The 18265-nt window shown below is 40.7% G+C and overlaps 2 protein-coding genes and 1 long non-coding RNA gene across 4 annotated transcripts in view; 1 reads left to right on the top strand and 2 right to left on the bottom strand.

The window, feature by feature from the left end:
• The window catches only part of acsf2 (acyl-CoA synthetase family member 2), a 31410-nt gene that overhangs the window by 12207 nt on the left and 938 nt on the right, over positions 1–18265 (bottom strand). The window contains exons 2-10 of one of the 2 annotated variants that reach the window (XM_030400005.1): positions 7366–7561; positions 4864–4992; positions 4714–4767; positions 4504–4622; positions 3102–3264; positions 1876–1971; positions 1483–1634; positions 410–501; positions 220–296 (exon numbers count right to left, since the gene is read on the bottom strand). In XM_030400005.1, the coding sequence (XP_030255865.1) occupies positions 220–296; positions 410–501; positions 1483–1634; positions 1876–1971; positions 3102–3264; positions 4504–4622; positions 4714–4767; positions 4864–4992; positions 7366–7561 (1078 nt within the window). Of the gene's footprint in view, positions 1–219; positions 297–409; positions 502–1482; positions 1635–1875; positions 1972–3101; positions 3265–4503; positions 4623–4713; positions 4768–4863; positions 4993–5321; positions 5452–7365; positions 7562–18265 lie in introns of those variants that run through there. The other variant, XM_030400007.1, reaches the window with a different exon arrangement.
• On the bottom strand, positions 10381–15922 carry LOC115571020 (uncharacterized). Its single transcript, XM_030399999.1, has one exon. The coding sequence runs from the start codon at positions 15725–15727 to the stop codon at positions 10430–10432; it is 5298 nt and encodes a 1765-aa protein (XP_030255859.1). The 5' UTR covers positions 15728–15922; the 3' UTR covers positions 10381–10429.
• Positions 16080–17954, top strand: LOC115571028 (uncharacterized). Its single transcript, XR_003981865.1, has 2 exons — positions 16080–16408; positions 16575–17954. It is a non-coding gene; the product is annotated as an uncharacterized LOC115571028 (long non-coding RNA).

The raw sequence follows: 18265 nt of genomic DNA, 5'->3' as shown, positions 1-18265 counted from the left end.
AATATCCACAAAATAAGTCACTTAACCAATGACAGAAAAGAGTCCCTTAAGCAGAGAGGTCGGTAACAACTGATGTTCCCGCTCTGAATCTATCGGCCTTTTCTCTAAGCATCTGTCTCTCCCTAGTGTGTGGAACCTGAATCGCACCCTTAAATCACTCCGTAAAACTAAAGCAGAGTTTTTGATCAGTTGGTTTGTATATTTGCAAGATCCACTCACTGTGATTCCCTTGATGCCCATTACGGAGATGACCTGCTTCACAACTTCTGGAGGACAAGGAGAACCGGCCATGATGCCTACAGCACAAAAACAAAACAGAGGATCGTGCAACCTGTGAAATCACCTGTAATCCAGGAGACGCAGGATAAAAAGGCATCAAGTCATTAAAATGGTCGCTTCTTTGTATCACCTGTATGAACGGATGACAGGTCATGTTTCGCCAGATCCGGTTGGTTGATCATATCAACATACATGGTGGGGGTGCCGTAGACGAAGGTGCACCTGTGAGGGAAAAGTTTAGGAATCAGCAGAGCGTCTTCACTGACGACATAAACCTGCAAAAACGTGTCCAGACATCTGGTTTTTATTGTGGTTTTATTGGTCTGTGTTTTAAAATTAAAACTCAGAACACTTCTATTACCACTTTACACCAAATGCCCAGAGACAAGTTTGCATTTATATTATGTATTTTATGTAATCCTAAAGGGGGGGAAGCAGATGAGTTACTTCTCCTTGACCCTGACCGACAGAGCACCATGTGATATTTGATCCCACTCAGGAAGTGTCGCAGGATGTGACACTAATGCTTAACAGACTCTGCAGATTTACCATGAATCAGCCCACAATGCTCAACCTCACATTCTCACAGTCTGCCAGATGTGTCACAATAGTTCATGTCCTTTGCAAACTTTTAAGAAACTGATAGAAGTTGCAGATGCAGGAAATGGATTTATATCCAAGTACAATAAATATGCTCATTCATTCATGTGCATTTTTCCTTTCACTCTGCTTTTTGTTTGCAATTCGCAGTTGAATTAGTCCAACATGTAATCTGAGGAAATGTGAGATGTGTGAAAAGCACACAGTCTGCAGATCTGAAACCCCTGTGGCACAATACTGTTCCAGAATTAACAGTAATTACTGGACATTCTGTGCACACTTAATCCTTTGTTCCAGGGTATTACAGGGTACAGAGAGTTCCAAGCACATTTCTCACAAATCCAGAGTTACTGGACTTTTTCCACGGTCAAATTTCCAAGCATTTTTTAAAGGTCAATTTTTGAGCTTTTCCAGCAACTTACCTCTTTGGTAAATGACATATTTATGTACAAAAAAATTATATATTAAAGCTTTATTATTTGACCATAGAAAAGACTGTCTGAAGAAAACAATTTAAATAGGAATAGATAAATATATGAAGCCTAATAATATGTTAAAAGTGAAAATCTTATCTGAAACACACCAGATCTATGGTGATATTACCTTTCACTCTCCATAGCTGCTAGGTTGGCCTTTCCGTCGTACCCCGCAGAGGGAAACACCAGGGAGATGCCGTGCACGGCCATACACATCCCACCACCCACAGATCCGAAGCAGTGGTACAGCGGCACAGGTAGACACACACGAGTGTGGGGCTGTTGGACCAAATCAGGGGATGAAATGGTCAAAATTGTAGAGCGTGACTCATGAACATGTATTCGTTTAAGACAGATTCAGTTCAAGTGTAGGTAAAACAGAGGCAAACATACATGGATCCTTATTATAGAATAGACAGTGTGTTCATCTACCTCTCAATATTTTCTGACTTTCTTCCTCCAAATCTTTAAAATCTCTCACAAAAACTAATCGTGATTATTCGTGCAGGTTGACGCTCACCCTCCATGTGTATCCCACTCTTTTGCCTACAGTGTAGGCATTGTTGACGATGTTGAAATGAGACAAGGTAGCACCCTTTGGAGCCCCAGTCGTGCCCTGGTAAAAAAAAAAAAAACATTAAAAAATAAATGACTTTATTTAGAAAGACAGTCAAATTGTTTAATTCAGCATGTGATGGTTACTCTGACAGGCTTCTGTTATTGCTCTCTAAACACAGTGAAGCCAACAGACAGTCAGTGACCTTATAAACAGATGTTTCAGTCTGTGTAAATACAGCTCAGAAAGAGATTTACCTGTGAATGGTAGCCGTGTTAGGTTAGATACTGAACTATAACTTCACTGTAAGAACTCTGTCCAGTATCTTTTTTTATATATACAGTTCTCTGAGTCATCTCAAAAAGTTATTCAGATCATAATGATATAAAACAAAGACAAGCAGCAAACCATCACAATAATGAGAGTGCGAACAAGTGAATGTTTAGCATGTTTGCTTGAAAAATGACAAATGACAGACATCGGCACAAGTTATGCTGGAAAGACACAGGAAGGCTGCGTGCTCTCTAACTGGGAAGACGGAGGCAAGACGTTGGCATTTGGTCCGTAGCGACAACATCCTTTAAATTATCATACGCTGCTCTCACTGCATCTTCTATTTGTTGAGCCAACATCTGCAAGAAGTACGGTACATGTGCTATCTGGGTAACTGATTATCAAAAGAGTTTCTGATTAAGTTTCTGTTATCATATAACTTTAACATCTTTTTGGCTCTACTTGAAGTTTGGCACATTCCAAAGGTGAACAGGTTCATTGGTAACAGGTGGTTCAATGTGAAAGAGGCGTCTTCAAAAGGTTCAATTATTCATGAAAAAAAAAAAAAAGGATGGGACGGGGTTCACACAACTTTTTGGGAATTAAGATTGATTGAACTTTGCCATTAGTTATTTTGGCATTGTCCAAAATTGTCTCTGCATGTACCAACATGTAAAAGGTTTCACTGTTCACTCTTCAGATTAGGAGCTATACTCGTATAATGTATACTCCAGAATGCAGATGTTCTCAGTTGTTTCCCCAGGAGGGGGAAAAACAAGACGTCCAGAGAGAAAGGAAGAAAAAGCCAGCCACACCTTAACACTCAAATGACAAACATGTTTCAGCTCACATAGCTTAGTGTTAACCCCTCACGTAACCCTAACCATTCAGGTCAGAGGCAAATATGCAATGATTACCGAAGTGAACTGGATGTTTATTGGGTCGTCACAGGAGAGTTTCTTCTGCAGATCCTGAAGCTGCTGGACGTACTGGCTGCTGCCTGCCTGCATCACGTCATCAAAATGAAACATTCCTGGTTGCAGACTATCCAGAACAATCACAGAGCGGAGGTCTGGAAGTCTGAGGGGAGACAAAACTAGTTAAACAAGTCTGGGTCATGCTTTATATCCCAGGAGCTTTAAGCTTCACTGTAATATTAGACAGGTTTGTCTCTTTATGTTAAAGTAGAGTAGTAGAGTTTCCCTTCAATGCATGTATCCTGTAAGCCAAACTGAGTGAATCTTTCTCTGCATGTCAAGAGAGTTCAAATTCCCCCAGCGGCACAACCCAAGACATTTTTCACATACCATGAAAGGAGAGGAAGAAAAGCTATTTAAGGCCCAGAGAGTCACACTCGCATTCACAACAGCAATCTACAGCAGCAGATAAAGATAATCTGTGTGAATCCTTTGCGTCAAGTTCACTTTGAAAAAAACACATATTCCACCTTTGACTAACAGAAAGGTCTGGATGCACAAAACACTTAGACTTTTTCAATGACACATAAGGCTTTATTTCTCTTTGGCTGAGGGATTTATGCAGAGAATCCAGTAAAACATTAGTTGAGAAGAATTGTTGAGGCGTTTCCTGCATTTTGTTCTAAAGCCTCCGTGGAGATTGTTGTTTGGTTTGTTGGGGGCAAAAGAAAGATAACAGAACTGGTAATTCTGGAACTGTTAAAAAGAAAAAGAGATTGCACATCAGGAAGACTATAATAAAAGAATGCACATTACGTAAAGTAAATTTAATCTGCAAACAACAGCAAAGGGAAAACAACAGATGTGGAGGGAAATTGCACCAATTAATTCAAGAAATCTGGTGAGGAGGTCCATAAAAATATGATGACCTCTCTTTTCTGGCAAAAAAAAAAAAAAACAGATCACTAGTTACAGGAAATAATATAACAAAAATAACAACAAATAATAACTTTACAGTTCGACTTGAAATTAACTTTACACTTATTTTAAGTAGTTGTTATGGTTAGACGAACTATGTTGTGGCTGAGAGATCTTCTGACGATTCATTTATTCTTTTATTCGGTTGTTTTATATTTACCACCATAAACTCAACCATGTTGCAGTTAAGAGAGTCAGAGGAACCTTTAGTTTATTTCATCCTTAATTTGGTTGTTCAAGTCTTTTATGTAACGGTTCAACTACCTAACGAGCCCCAGATCTTTGAGGGAACTGACAGCTGGAAGACTTTTACGTCCTCTGTCAAACAAATAAGACATTTGTCACGTTTCCATGTGTTTTGCAGTGCTTTATAACATAATGGTGCAAAGTTAGGACTGTAACGCTACAGGTGACGCAGCAGTACCTGGCGCTCTTGATGCCTCCTGGGCTGGACGACTCGATCTCTGGACAAATCTGTCTCAGCATGTCGCAGTACTTCTGAGTCTTAAACTGTGAATGGCACACTATGGCTTTACACCCGACCTGCGGAAACAGAAGCAGAGGATTCACCTTAATGTCATGCAGTCTTCTGTGTGGTCACAACAGTAAATACAGGTATGTGAATGTCACCCACCTTTCGCAATGCATACTCAGCCTCCTGCAGTTGGTATGCTGGATTCACAGACACCTGTAGAGTGGTGAAAACCATGAAAAGATCATTAAAACAAAGACATAATAATTACTCATTCAGTCTATAAATGTGACAATATTAAAACATGCTCACCAGTATAATACCAGCTTTGGCTGTGGCAAACTGGAACACGATCCATTCATAAGTGTTGGGTCCCCACATGCCGAGCCTGTCTCCCTTCGTCAGTCCGAGTGCCAGAAGCCCGGCTGAAGCTTTATCCACCTGCACACATCACAGAGACAGAGAAGATTTATCAGGTTTGCGCTGAATGGAGGTGAAGAAGATACAGTTTCTAATTTTAAGAACACACGCAGAGAGGTGTTGACCAGCGTGAGCTTGAATGCAAACCCTCCTGTTGGGTGGTTTTCTGGGTAAAATTAAGTCAGTATTTCATAGCGACATCGATCCCACACTGGGTCAACTTTAACCCAGTATTTATCAGTGTGTGCAGATCTCAGGTGAGTTCATCATCGGATCATCAGTTAAAGAGTGTTATCTTTTATCTCAATATAGTCTGCCGATAGCCTCTGTGTCAGGTTAACGACATCAACCTGTGATCTCGCTTTGGGTTTGCGAGGTCTCGCTCCTGGATTCCACGTGCACGGCTTCTTCAGGTTACTGGGTGAAAGTTGACAGAGCAAACAGGACTGGGCGTGCAAGTTACTCTCAAGAAGGAACACATGCGGTTACTGTAATTGGTGACAGCTGTGTTTTTCTTGCTACTACGAATACTCAAAGTGAAAAGGGTTTCTTTTAAAGCTACAGTGACCCTTTAGACTACCCTCTGTAAGTCTGCAATTAAACAGAACATTTCAGAATGTTTGTAGGAAGTTGAACAGACAAACCTGTTCTCTTGCAAATTGATGTAGATTAACATGCAGACGGGAGTAAAAATACAAAACAATTTGTTTATTACGCTAAAACACAGTCCAGGGGTAAATGTGTTACTTCCAGCTTTGGGTCTGACAAGTGAATATCCATATAAAATGTGTATCCAGCCAAAAACAGGGCGTGAGGCGGATTAACTCCGTTTGCTGTTACGTTATTATGCCATTCTCACATGAGGCAGCATTGTTCTGCTGGGATAATGATCCTGACTCCGTGTTCAGCGTTGCCTGCTTTTAGTTTTTGGGTAATAATGCTTGAGCTGAAACACACTCTGTTAAGAGTAAAGTTCCTCGTTTTTGTGCTTAATGCGTTACTCATGTGTGTGAACTGGTCGGGATATGAAGCGTCAGTAGTGAGAAGAAATCCAACTTTTACTTTCTGAAGTTTTCATACTGAGTCTTACCGTATGTATGAGCTTTACTGACAAGTGTGAGAACGCAAAATAATATGCAGGTTTGTTAATTCACCGCAGCCTGATTTTTTTTTTTGATCAACTTAAGTAGAACACTTTAATGCATGTGTGCACTTTTACACATTGGGACTGCATGTTATCTGTTAATCATTAATTTGTCCAAAGGATGACTTGGTTGGTTTTCACAGGCACAGGGGAGGAGACTGTTGCAGTAAGCAAAATTAAGTTTAAGGTTGGTATACAGCGCTTTCCTTCCCAGATGCTTGAGTGAGTCCAGGTGCAAAAAAGAATTACAGGTTTGGAGTTTACGCTGTGGAACAGGTAGTGCAGGTGGAGTCAGGAATGAGTCCAGTCCTTCACTTTAGATGGGTCGTAAAGCATTATTTAGTGTGCCAGAAAAAACATTTAGTATGTCAAAAATATCAGTATCAATATATATATATATATATATCAGTATCTATTTCCAGTCACATCTTAGTATGCATTCCAGCATGCTTTTCTGGCTGTTCTGACCCACAACCCTCTGCACAGCGAAATATATGTCACACATGTCACACGAACATAATGAGAAAGCACAACATAGCTGAAGATGCAGATGACAGATGAAAGCACATTTTGGTGTAAGTACAATGTTCGTTGTACTATAATTTTACTGTGTCAAGGCTGCAACAGATAAAGAAGCAAGAGTTCTAAGTTCAAGGCGCGCTGTCATGATGAAGTAGCATGTCCCAATTGTATGTAGACTGTATGCAAAAGTACGCTTTGTTATACATTAACATTGAATATACAGTATACTGTAGATGTTCAGGCATGGTTAGATTTTTAAGTTGCTTAAAGGCACCCAGAAGTGGCCAATATCAAAACCTCAAAGTGGAATTATACTATTTTTAAAAAGAAGTCTTATTCTTATATGTGTAACGAGGCAAACTGTCTGGATGCCATGTATGTAGAACCCTATGCAGTTAACCCAGGAGGCTCTTTTATGCGTTTACTTTTTTTGGACTCGATCAGTGAAATCCTTATTGTGACCTACAGTCAGAGGGGCTACAGAATAAGAACAAAATCTAAGTTGAAAACTATTGGAATTTTCTTCTGCAGAATCCCATGTTAAGCTTCAAGAGCCAAGATTTGGGGCCATTAATAAAAAAATGCAGCAATTTATATTATGCTTTTAGTCTTTGCAATGTCCAACCTAAAGGTTTCTTGTAAAGGAAGAACTCTGATCCTCTTAATATAGATGGTGAAGATGGCTTTGGTGGTAGGCACATTTATTGGACACAGTACAGTATACTCACATCCTGCTGAAACTCTGCAAAGGTCTTGCGAACTCCTTGTTCTAGAAAGGCCATGGCCTCTCTGTCAGGCCAGCGCTCCACAGCCCTCTGCAGGGTCTCTCCCACTGTATAATGGAGTAACGTTGTGGAAGACGTGCCGTGGGCATAGCTGGTAGTGAGAGTCGGGATGGTGGGCGGAGAGTCCACATGAATGCCACTGCAGGGAAACAGGAGTTAGAGGACATTTTTTCAACTGTGGGCACAAAGCTTATCAAACACAGTTCTGAATATGTGTGCACAGATGGGAGGTTTGAATAGTAAATCAATTCAAATATGAATATAGTGTACTACCACTTTGAATTGTAGGTCCCTTTCCATTTTCCTGTTGATTATCACGTCTGTCCCCTTCACGACGTGTCAGAGATTAAACTATTTTCATTATTTTCTTACTGACATTTCATCAATTGGTCATTGTGACTCTGTTTACCTCTGCTCGCAGTTCTGCCATGTTCCAACCCTGGTGTTTCCACTTAAATCCCTTGCAAAGACTCATCATCCGATGCTGCTCAGTGGATAGACTGTTGCAACACTGTTATCAACTTATCGTTTGCTGAACTAATAGTCCTAGATAATTCCACTTATCACCTAACAGTCACTAATGCAATCATGCAGAGACGTGTTATTGTGTCGGAGATCGGGTGAAACAGGACTGCAAACATTTGTATCTTTATGATGCAAAAAGAAAAGCAAACTAATGAAAGTTAGTGATGTTTAATACAGGGCTGAAGTGACTTGTGTTAATGCAGTTACAAATGCAAGGTGAATTTCATTTTTTTTTTTTTTTTATCTACCTTTCTATTTAATTTAAATTTATTTTGGCATAAGCACATCATAGTTTATATCCTGATATTCTCTCTAACATTACTTGGGCTTTGTGAACTATAAAATATAAAATACAGAAGCATAATAACACTTTAGAAATTGGACACAATTAAAATGTAAACCAAAAAAAGTAGATAGAAAGGTTTCTGAGGCTGAAGGCAATGCTGCCAATCAACAACAAGCTAACTATTAAGTTGTATAGCCAGCCAGGTAGCGCAATGACGGCTAATTATGTTGAGCTAGCCTCGTTAACTTCACATACAAATATCAACACACTCTGAAACACTGCTAACAAGTTGTCTTTATTCACTTTTTTTAAAGAATCAGCTGTCCCTGTCATTATTTTCTTTCTCTCTCAATGTTTACCATCAGACAGATGAAAGAGTTACTCACATTTCATTTTTGAATATATGATTGCTATTGATGTTTTTTTGTTGTTGTTTTTTTTACTGTTTTCTTCCGCTTGTGAGAGCATCTCTGTTTAAGTCTCTGAGTACTTAGTTACAGGATTGTACAGAACTAGGAAATATTACAGAATGTCGGAAAACATTCCTATAAGATTTAATCATTTTAAGGGTAGCAATAATATGCTTTGTTTGTCAACATGATGGTTCCTTAATCAACATACTGCTCAGCAAGTGTTCAAGAAGAAAGGAAGCTCTGCAGAAGATTAGTTATATAAACCTCAATGGCAGAGGTATGTTTTGCTAGAGTAGAAAACAGGATAGAACCAAAATAATTGCAGTCACCTCACAATTTAAAGACAGATTAGAGACTGCAGTTGTGTTCAAGAACTAAAATATGTATGTAAATAAAAATTGTATGTATGTATGTATGTATGTATGTATGTATGTAAATAAAAATGATCTGATAGCTACTCTTTCCAATCAATGTATTACCATGTACCATGTGCAATAATAACAGAACCATAGCAGATACTGTGTACCTTTGTACAGTTTTACATGTATATATTGTATTTGGTTTTCTATCTTTATATGGGTGTCGGGTACCTTGGTGTCTTTTCTTTCTTGATCCTCTATATGTAACGGTGGTGTGTGTGACATGGAGCTTCAATTTCCTTGAGGGAACCTCCCAAAAGGATGAATAAAGTTGTCTAAGTCTATTAAAACCCCAACTTTACCATTACATCTAAGAATTTTTGCCCATAGAGAAAGAAATTATGCTGAATCTTGCTGTAGCAATACTTTGATGGCTGTGCATGTTGCACCTTAGTCCTGCAACCAAGTAATTCTTTTTTTGGCTACTTTTGTTAACTGCAAAGCTTTTGGAACAACTTCAATATAAATGCTATATTCCATAATTAACATTGCAAGCATTCTCAACAAAAACTGTATGTTTGAATTTTTATTGACATCTTTTATTGAATTGATTTGAATTTTCTATTATATTAAAGTTTTAAATTGTTGATGTGGGAGAAACCGGAGCATCCGGAGAAAACCCATTTGTTTTTTACTCCAAAAGGCCCGAGGACCTTGTGAGGCGACAGTGCTAACCACTGAGCCACCATGTTACTCTACTTAATGTCTTTGATATTCAAAGACATCCAGGCGACAGGACGCGATAATAGCAGATTCTGTTTCAGGTGACCTGCTCTAACAGGCCCAGAGACACTCTTGCTGCACATTTTCAGTGCCAGAGAACTAATGTGTTATCTGAACATATGTCTTTGACATTCAGTAGGGCAGCATTGTGGCTCATGTCAAAGACATTTAAAGGTCTTTGAATCTTTACGCCAAAAGGCCCTAGGACCTTGTGAGGTGAAAGTGCTAACCACTGAGCCACCATGTTGCCCTACTGAATGTTAAGACATTCATTTTTTTTTTTTCTGTTTGATGTGGGAGAAACCGGAGCACCCGGAGAAAACCCAGAGCAGCATGGCATCTGTTCGGCGACAGTGCTAACCACTGAGCCACAATGCTGCCCTACTGAATGTCAAAGACATATGTTCAGATAACACATTAGTTCTCTGGCATCAAAAATGTGCAGCAAGAGTGTCTCTGGGCCTGTTAGAGCAGGTCACCTGAAATAGAATGTGCTATTCTCACATCCTGTCGCCTTCAATACTAACTGGTCAAATGGCAGTTGCCATTAGAGTGTCAAGTCCATCATTTAAGTCAAAAAGCTGGTCATTTCTGAGCTCCATGTCAGTTTTAGTGTAGGTGAGGAAATCCCATGCTTCATCTCAATGATCCATGTGGCAAACAGCCATTAACTGATGGGCCTCACATGCATATGCGTGAGTGTCTTTTTCATTCACCAGATGAGCCATTGTAATGAAGGGGTGTTTTAGGGCTTCCTTTGGTGTGATTCTCTTGCTAGGATCCAGATCTAGACATGATTTTAGAAGACTTACAAATGCAATTGAATCTGTAAACTCGATATTGTCTCTGCTGGGATGGAATTTTTGAAATGCAAACTCCAAACAGTTATATTTGTCGTAAAAATTGGAATAAAGCCGGGGTGTGAGACCTGTCGTCTTCTTGTATTCCTCTGGGGATTTCAGTCTCCACCCTGGACTGGTGGAACACTCTTCTTTGCTGAAATAGTCAAAGCTTTGTATTCCAGCACTCAGCAAGTGGTCCTCTGGCTGACCCAGCATCTGCACGATAGTTGCCATGCAATGGTATTGACAGTCTCCAGGGAAGAGGTTCCGACCAAAGCACAGAAATGCCATGACACATCCGACTCCCCACATATCAATAGCTTCAGACAAAGGGAGGCCCAACATGACCTCTGGAGCCCTGTAACCAATAGGCTGCACTGTGTCCCCAGCCTCCAACATGTTTACTGGAGCCGCCAGACCAAAGTCAATCAGCTTCACCCTGTAGGGCTGATCTTTGTGATTGACAAGCATTATGTTATCAGGTTTCAAGTCAGTGTGAATGACGCCGATACCTTTCAGTGCATCAAATGCTACTAGTAGCTGGTGAATCACAGGGCGAATTTCATTCAGTCTCAGTGGTGTCCAGCTCTCCTTCATCAGGTCCCACAGGCTCCTGTCCAGCATCTCAAAAGCTAGGCAAGAGAGGCCATTGAACCTGAAACTTTCCACAAATCTTACAATGTTGTTTTTCTCCGGATCAAGAGCCCTGATTGCTTCTAGCATATACACCTCCCGCTGAATGACGTGTTCTTCATTCTGTGTGTGGATTTTTAAAGCTACCCTTTCATTCGTTGATAAATTGAGACACTGGGCAACTTTGCCAAAAGCTCCCTCTCCATTGAAGTTCATCACCAGGTAATGAGTTGAGTTGCTGAAGAGTACGTCATTCTTCTGTACCTGAAATGTCCTGCTTTGATTAATATTGCCTGCCTCACTATTGTATGCATTGTAAGGTCCTGTGTCCAAATCTTCCGAGTCTCCATCAATGAAAAGATTGATTACTGGCTCATAACCATCATCATCATCTGGGGACAGCAAGAAACCATAGGTGTCCCGGGGGACAACTTTTATAGAATCTTCATCTTCTTCGTCTGGATAATACGTAGGGCAAACAGCCATGAACTGATGGGCCTCAACTACATATGAGGGAGTCTCTTTTCCATTTAGCAGGTGATTCATTGTAATGAAGGGGTGTTTTAGGGCTTCCTTTGGTGTGATTCTCTTGCTAGGATTCAGATGTAGACATGATTTTAGGAGGCTTAAAAATGCCATTGTATCTTCATACTCAAGAGCGTCTCTGCTTGGTTGGCATCTTTGGAGTGCTTCCTCCAAATCCATGAATGTGTCGAAAAAATTCCAAGAGGGCTGGGGTTTGTGACCTGTTACCTCCTCGAATTCCTCTGGGGATCTCAGTCTCCACCCTGGACTGGTGGAACACTCTCCTTTGCTGAAATACTTCAAGCTTTGTATTCCAGCACTCAGCAAGTGGTCCTCTGGATGACCCAGCATCTGCACCATAGTTGCCATGTAATGATATGGGCAGTCTACAGGGAAGAGGTTCCGACCAAAGCACAGAAATGCCATGACACATCCGACTCCCCACATATCAATAGCTTCAGACAAAGGGAGGCCCAACATGACCTCTGGAGCCCTGTATCCAATAGGCTGCACTGTGTCCCCAGCCTCCAACATGTTTACTGGAGTCGCCAGACCAAAGTCAATCAGCTTCACCCTGTAGGGCTGATCTTTGTGATTGACCAGCATTATGTTATCAGGTTTCAAGTCAGTGTGAATCACACCAATACTGTTCAGGGCATCAAATGCTACTAGTAGTTGGTGAATCACAGGGCGAATTTCATTCAGTCTCAGTGGTGTCCAGCTCTCCTTCATCAGGTCCCACAGGCTCTTGTCCAGCATCTCAAAAGCTAGGCAAGAGAGGCCATTGAACCTGAAACTTTCCACAAATCTTACAATGTTGTTTTTCTCCGGATCAAGAGCCCTGATTGCTTCTAGCATATACACCTCCTGCTGAATGACATGTTCTTCATTCTGTGTGTGGATTTTTAAAGCTACCCTTTCATTCGTTGATAAATTGAGACACTGGGCAACTTTGCCAAAAGCTCCCTCTCCATTGAAGTTCATTACCAGGTAATGGGTTGAGTTGCTGAAGAGTACGTCATTCTTCTGTACCTGAAATGTCCTGCTTTGATTAATATTGCCTGCCTCAATGTTGTATGCATTTTGAGGTCCAGTCCAATCCTCATCTTCTTCGTCTGGATAATACGTAGGGCAAACAACCATGAATTGATGGGCCTCAACTACATATGAGGGAGTCTCTTTTCCATTCAGCAGGTGAGTCATTGTAATGAAGGGGTGTTTTAGGGCTTCTTTTGGTGTGATTCTCTTGCTAGGATCCAGATGTAGACATGATTTTAGCAGGCTTAAAAATGCCATTGTATCTTTATACTCAAGAGCGTCTCTGCTTGGTTGGCATCTTTGGACTGCTTCCTCCAAATCCATGAATGTGTCAAAAAAATTCCAAGAGGGCTGGGGTTTGTGACCTGTTACCTCCTCAAATTCCTCTGGGGATCTCAGTCTCCACCCTGGACTGCTGGAGCCCTCCTCCTTGTTAAAATACTGCCAGCTGTATGTTCCACCATTCAGCAAATGGTCCTCTGGCTGACCCAGCATCTGCATCATAGTTTCCATCAAATGGTATGGACAGTCTCCAAGGAAGAGGTGCTGACCAAGGCACAAACATGCCATGACACATCCAATTCCCCACATATCAACAGCTTCAGACAATGGGAGGCCCAGCAGAACCTCTGGAGCCCTGTAACCACAAGGATGCACTGTGTCCCCAGCATTCAACAGGTTCAATGGAATCGCCAGACCAAAGTCAATTAGCTTCACCTTGTAGGGCTGATCCTTGTGATTGACCAGCATTATGTTTTCAGGTTGTAAGTCTCCATGAATCATACCAATACCCTTCAGGGCATCAAATGCTACCAGGAGCTGGTGAATCACAGGGCGAATTTCATTAATTCTCAATGGGGTTTGGTCCCTTTCAATTATCAGGTCAAAAAGACTCCTGTCAAGCATCTCAAAGACTAGACAAGAGAGGCCGTTGAACCTGAAACTTTCCACGAATCTTACTATGTTGTTTTTCTCTGGATTAAGAGCCCTGGTGACTTCTAGCGTGTCCACCTCCTGCTGAATTAAGTCTTCTTCTTTATGTGTGTAGATTTTTACTGCTACTGTATAATAAGTTGTTAAATTGAGACACTTGGCTACTTTGGCAAGAAATCCCTCGCCAATAAAGTCCATTACCAGGTAACGTGTTGAGTTGCTGACAAGGATGTCATTCTTCTGCACCTGTAATGTCTCTCTTGGCTTAATATTGTCTACCTCCCTGTTGTATGCATTGTAAGGTCCTGTGTCCAAGTCTCCAGTGTCACCGACAGGAGATTGATCTCTCTGTGTTTTGTTAAAAAAGCCTCTATGATAGGAACCCTTGGTGTCTGATTCTGTCTCAATGTCTGTATTGCTACCACTGAAACACCTAGTGCCTGAATGTTGACCAGTATAATTCTCCATGTCTGAAGAATCATCACTGAAACTCTCAATATCGCCATTGTAACCACTGAAACTCTCAGTTAATAAATCTTTTTCACAGAAACTGGCAGAAGATGAAACTCTCTGTAAATCAGTTTTGAAAGCTCGAAGGTCTGACTCCATGTCAGTTTCAGTGTGGGTGAGAGAATCGTCTGCTTCATCTGGATGGTACGTAGGGCAAACAGCCATGAACTGATGGGCCTCAACTACATATGAGGGAGTCTCTGTTTCATTTAGCAGGTGAGTCATTGTAATAAAGGGGTGCTTTAGGGCTTCCTTTGGTGTGATTCTCTTGCTAGGATCCAGATGTAGACATGATTTTAGGAGGTTTAAAAATACCATTGTATCTTCATACTCAAGAGCGTCTCTGCTTGGTTGACATCTTTGGACTGCTTCCTCCAAATCCATGAACGTGTCGAAAAAATTCCAAGAGGGCTGGGGTTTGTGACCCGTTACCTCCTCAAATTCCTCTGGGGATCTCAGTTTCCACCCTGGACTGGTGGAGCCCTCCTCCTTTCTGAAGTACTGCCAGCTGTATGTTCCACCATTCAGCAAGTGGTCCTCTGGCTGACCCAGCATCTGCACCACAGTTTCTATCAAATGGTATGGACATTCTCCCGGGAAGAGGTGCTGACCAAGGCACATACTTGCCATGACACATCCAACTGACCACATATCAACTGCTTCAGACAATGGGAGGCCCAACATGACCTCTGGAGCCCTGTATTCACCAGCCTGCAATACATCCCCAACCTCTAACAAGTTCACTGGAATTGCCTTATCAAATTCAATGAGCTTCACCTTGTAGGGCTGATCCTTGTGATTGACCAGCATTACATTTTCAGGTTGTAAGTCTCCATGAATCATGCCGATACCCTTCAGGGCATCAAATGCTACCAGGAGCTGGTGAATCACAGGGCGAATTTCATTAAGTCTCAATGGCGTTTGGTCCCTCTCAATAATCAGGTCATAAAGACTCATGTCAAGGATCTCGAAGACTAGACAAGAGAGGCCGTTGAACCTGAAACTTTCCATGAATCTTACTATGTTGTGTTTGTCTGGATCAAGAGCCCTGGTGACTTCTAGGGTGTCCACCGCCTGCTGAATTAAGTCTTCTTCCTTATGTGTGTAGATCTTTACTGCCACTGTATAACAAGTTGTTAAATTGAGACACTTGGCAACTTTGGCAAAAGATCCCCCGCCAATAAAGTCCATTACCAGATAACGTGTTGAGTTGCTGACAAGAATGTCATTGTTCTCCACCGGAAATGTCTCTCTTGGCTTAATTTTGTCTGCCTTAGTCTTGTACGCATTGTAAGACCCTGTGTCTCCTTCAAAGAAATTATTGATGAATGGCTCAAGACCATCATCGTCCGGGGACAGCAAGAAACCATAGGTGTCCCGGGGGACAACTGTTATAGAATCTTCAGAACCGTAGCTCATCATGTCTGCATTACCTGATGTTGAAGATGAGACAGACATTTTTGCTGTAAGATGTTGTAAAATACTTTCTAAACACAGGGTAAGTCACTTGTGTCCTCACTGTGATGGTAACTCGAATGTTACTTTGTCAACGCAGTGTAAGTCACTTGTGTCCTCACTGTGATGGTAACTAATGTTACTTCCTCAATGTGTGTCCTTCCTCTATCCTAACCTGAACGCAACTGATTGATAAATTCAGAAGCAACCATGGGAATTTTCATCAAGTAGAATGTCTCTGATCTTAGATCAAAGCAGGTGCAGAATTTTGAATATGGAACTCTCTTTCATCAGGTTCCGGAATGTCTTTGACCTTAGATCAAAGCAGGTGCACATGTGATGTCACCTGTGATGTAATACTGTGATGTAAAACAACTGAATGACTACAGAAAAAAAAATGTAGTTCTTAAAATTAAAAACATGTATTTTTAGGATATGGAACGCTCATGTGACACTGATTATAGTAAAAGTGTTGATTCAACTTCTTTACTCAAGTAAAAATGAGAAAAGGACAGGCGCTAAATAATTTAATAATTAAATAATTTCCCAGTCTGAGATCATTAATGTAATTCAATCTATCTAATAAATATAAATATATATATAAAAAATCTGGTCAATTCTCTGAATGTTAGTGACTACGGGCCATGCTTTGGATGCGGTGAAGCCCACTCAAAGGCCATGCAAGTAATGCAAAAAAATTCACACATAAATTGATCCAGTGACGTCTCCTTTCACGTATTGAATAAGCTCTCCTGTTTTATGCTTCAATTAATTTTTTTATTTCCATTATTTCATTCATTTAGAGCCTTCTTTTGAGCTTGTAGATGTGGTTGCTTGTTTTTCCTTGCAGGATATGGCAACACTGTGCAACTGTGAGCGCAACTCACACGAGACAGTGCGAGACCCAAGATGGCGCCCCCCTGCTACTTGACTGCAACCTAAACAAACTTCTCTCCTCTGACCTAAAACCTTGTTGTTTCATTTCTTTGTTTTTTTCTTCATCTGCTGCATCCCCCACCCTTTTTTAAAAAGTGGACTATGACACCAAATGACCTAAACTACCGGAATCTGCATCATGAACACGGACAAAAATTATATTACGCACAATTGGAGATCTTTTAGTTCTTTTTTTTTTTTATTAAGCAAAAGTCGAAGATACAAGCTTGTATAGATAGACACGTTGTGTGAAAGGTTAACTCCTATTTGCAAGTTGCATTTTGTTTAGAAACAGCCATCTGACTTCAACATTTTGAAAATTATGCCAGGGAGAGACAGTTTGCTCTGATTCAGCCTCTGACTAGTTTCTCCATGGCAATGGCAGCCGAGGCTCATGGGTATTGTAGTAGTCTACTTTTTGAAGCCAGCTAAAACATGATTTCTCTGACTTAAAGTAGATGACTGTCATGATTCTGACATTATCAGGAATTGTCCTCTGTTTCTGTGTTCGGCAACGCTGAGGTGTAGTGACAAAAATATTTTATGGGAAAACAGAAGAACGAAAAAACACATCTGGAACCATCTATCAAGAAATAACTGAACATTATTTTTGAAGGATTAGAAAAGTAATTCATTTGTTGAGATGAACATCATAGCAGCAACATCAACGGAAATATTTAAATGTTTAAGACACATGGTCTCTCTTCAGGACGGGACCTCAGGATCACATAACAGTGACAAAGTAATCTTCATGGTGCCTTAAGGGGCCCCTCGGGGTCTGGGGCCCTGGCCACAGCTGTCTGCCTTCTCTGCTGATGTTGATGTGACCCAGTACAGTAGACCTCAACATTCCTGGTCCGACTAAACGGGCGAGATCATGAGACTACAAGTCTTTGGTTGAAATATAACTCGAGGCCTTTTTTTTTTTTTTTTGCTTGTCTCATCCCACATCCCTGCTCAGTAAACGTACAGGAAAGGGGAGAAAAAAAGCTTTCATTTTTGACTTCTCTCTAATTCTCTTTTATCATTTTGATAAACAATGGGTGATTTTACTTTTATGGGACTAAAACAGTTATCTAAAAGGTGTGTTATGGAAGAACTGGCCATCTGTCAAATGCATACCTAAATAGATGGCAGCAACTCACCAGAGTAGCTGCTAACTGCTGCTAACTGTAGCTGCCTCAGCTAGTTAGCTAAGTAGCTGTGCAGCAGTGGTTCAGACTGGGAGAGCCAGTCTCCAGTAAAGTATCCCCCAAAAAAGATGTTCTCAAGTACACCTCATTACTAACGCTGATGCTGCTGTTGTTGTATTTATTGTTTGTACTCATTTATTGGAAATAAATGACTTTATTTGTCATTTTCATTCCTGTGTTACATAAAACTGACTCTGAATAAGTCCAACTCAAGTAAAAGTAATACTGTGTTAAATTATTGCTTTGGTAAAAGTGAAGTCACACATACGAGGGGGATCTGTATGTGATATAAAATACATTTAAGTTTGACAAGTACACTTTAAAGTAAATTATAGTATTTTTTTCATAATTAGTTTTTACTGTATGATCATGATGATCAGATCTGATAGTCAGCATTTTTCTGATTTTGATT

This window comes from Sparus aurata, chromosome 20 (genome assembly GCF_900880675.1).
Source record: "Sparus aurata chromosome 20, fSpaAur1.1, whole genome shotgun sequence".
NCBI classification, from domain to species: domain Eukaryota; kingdom Metazoa; phylum Chordata; class Actinopteri; order Spariformes; family Sparidae; genus Sparus; species Sparus aurata.
The sequence above is the reverse complement of the archived record's forward strand: the minus strand, read 5'-3'. Positions and strand labels throughout refer to the sequence as shown.

What these genes read in the sequence shown, in the direction of transcription:
- LOC115571020 (XM_030399999.1), bottom strand. Translation starts at nt 15,727, where the DNA reads ATGTCTGTCTCATCTTCAACATCAGGTAATGCAGACATGATGAGCTAC.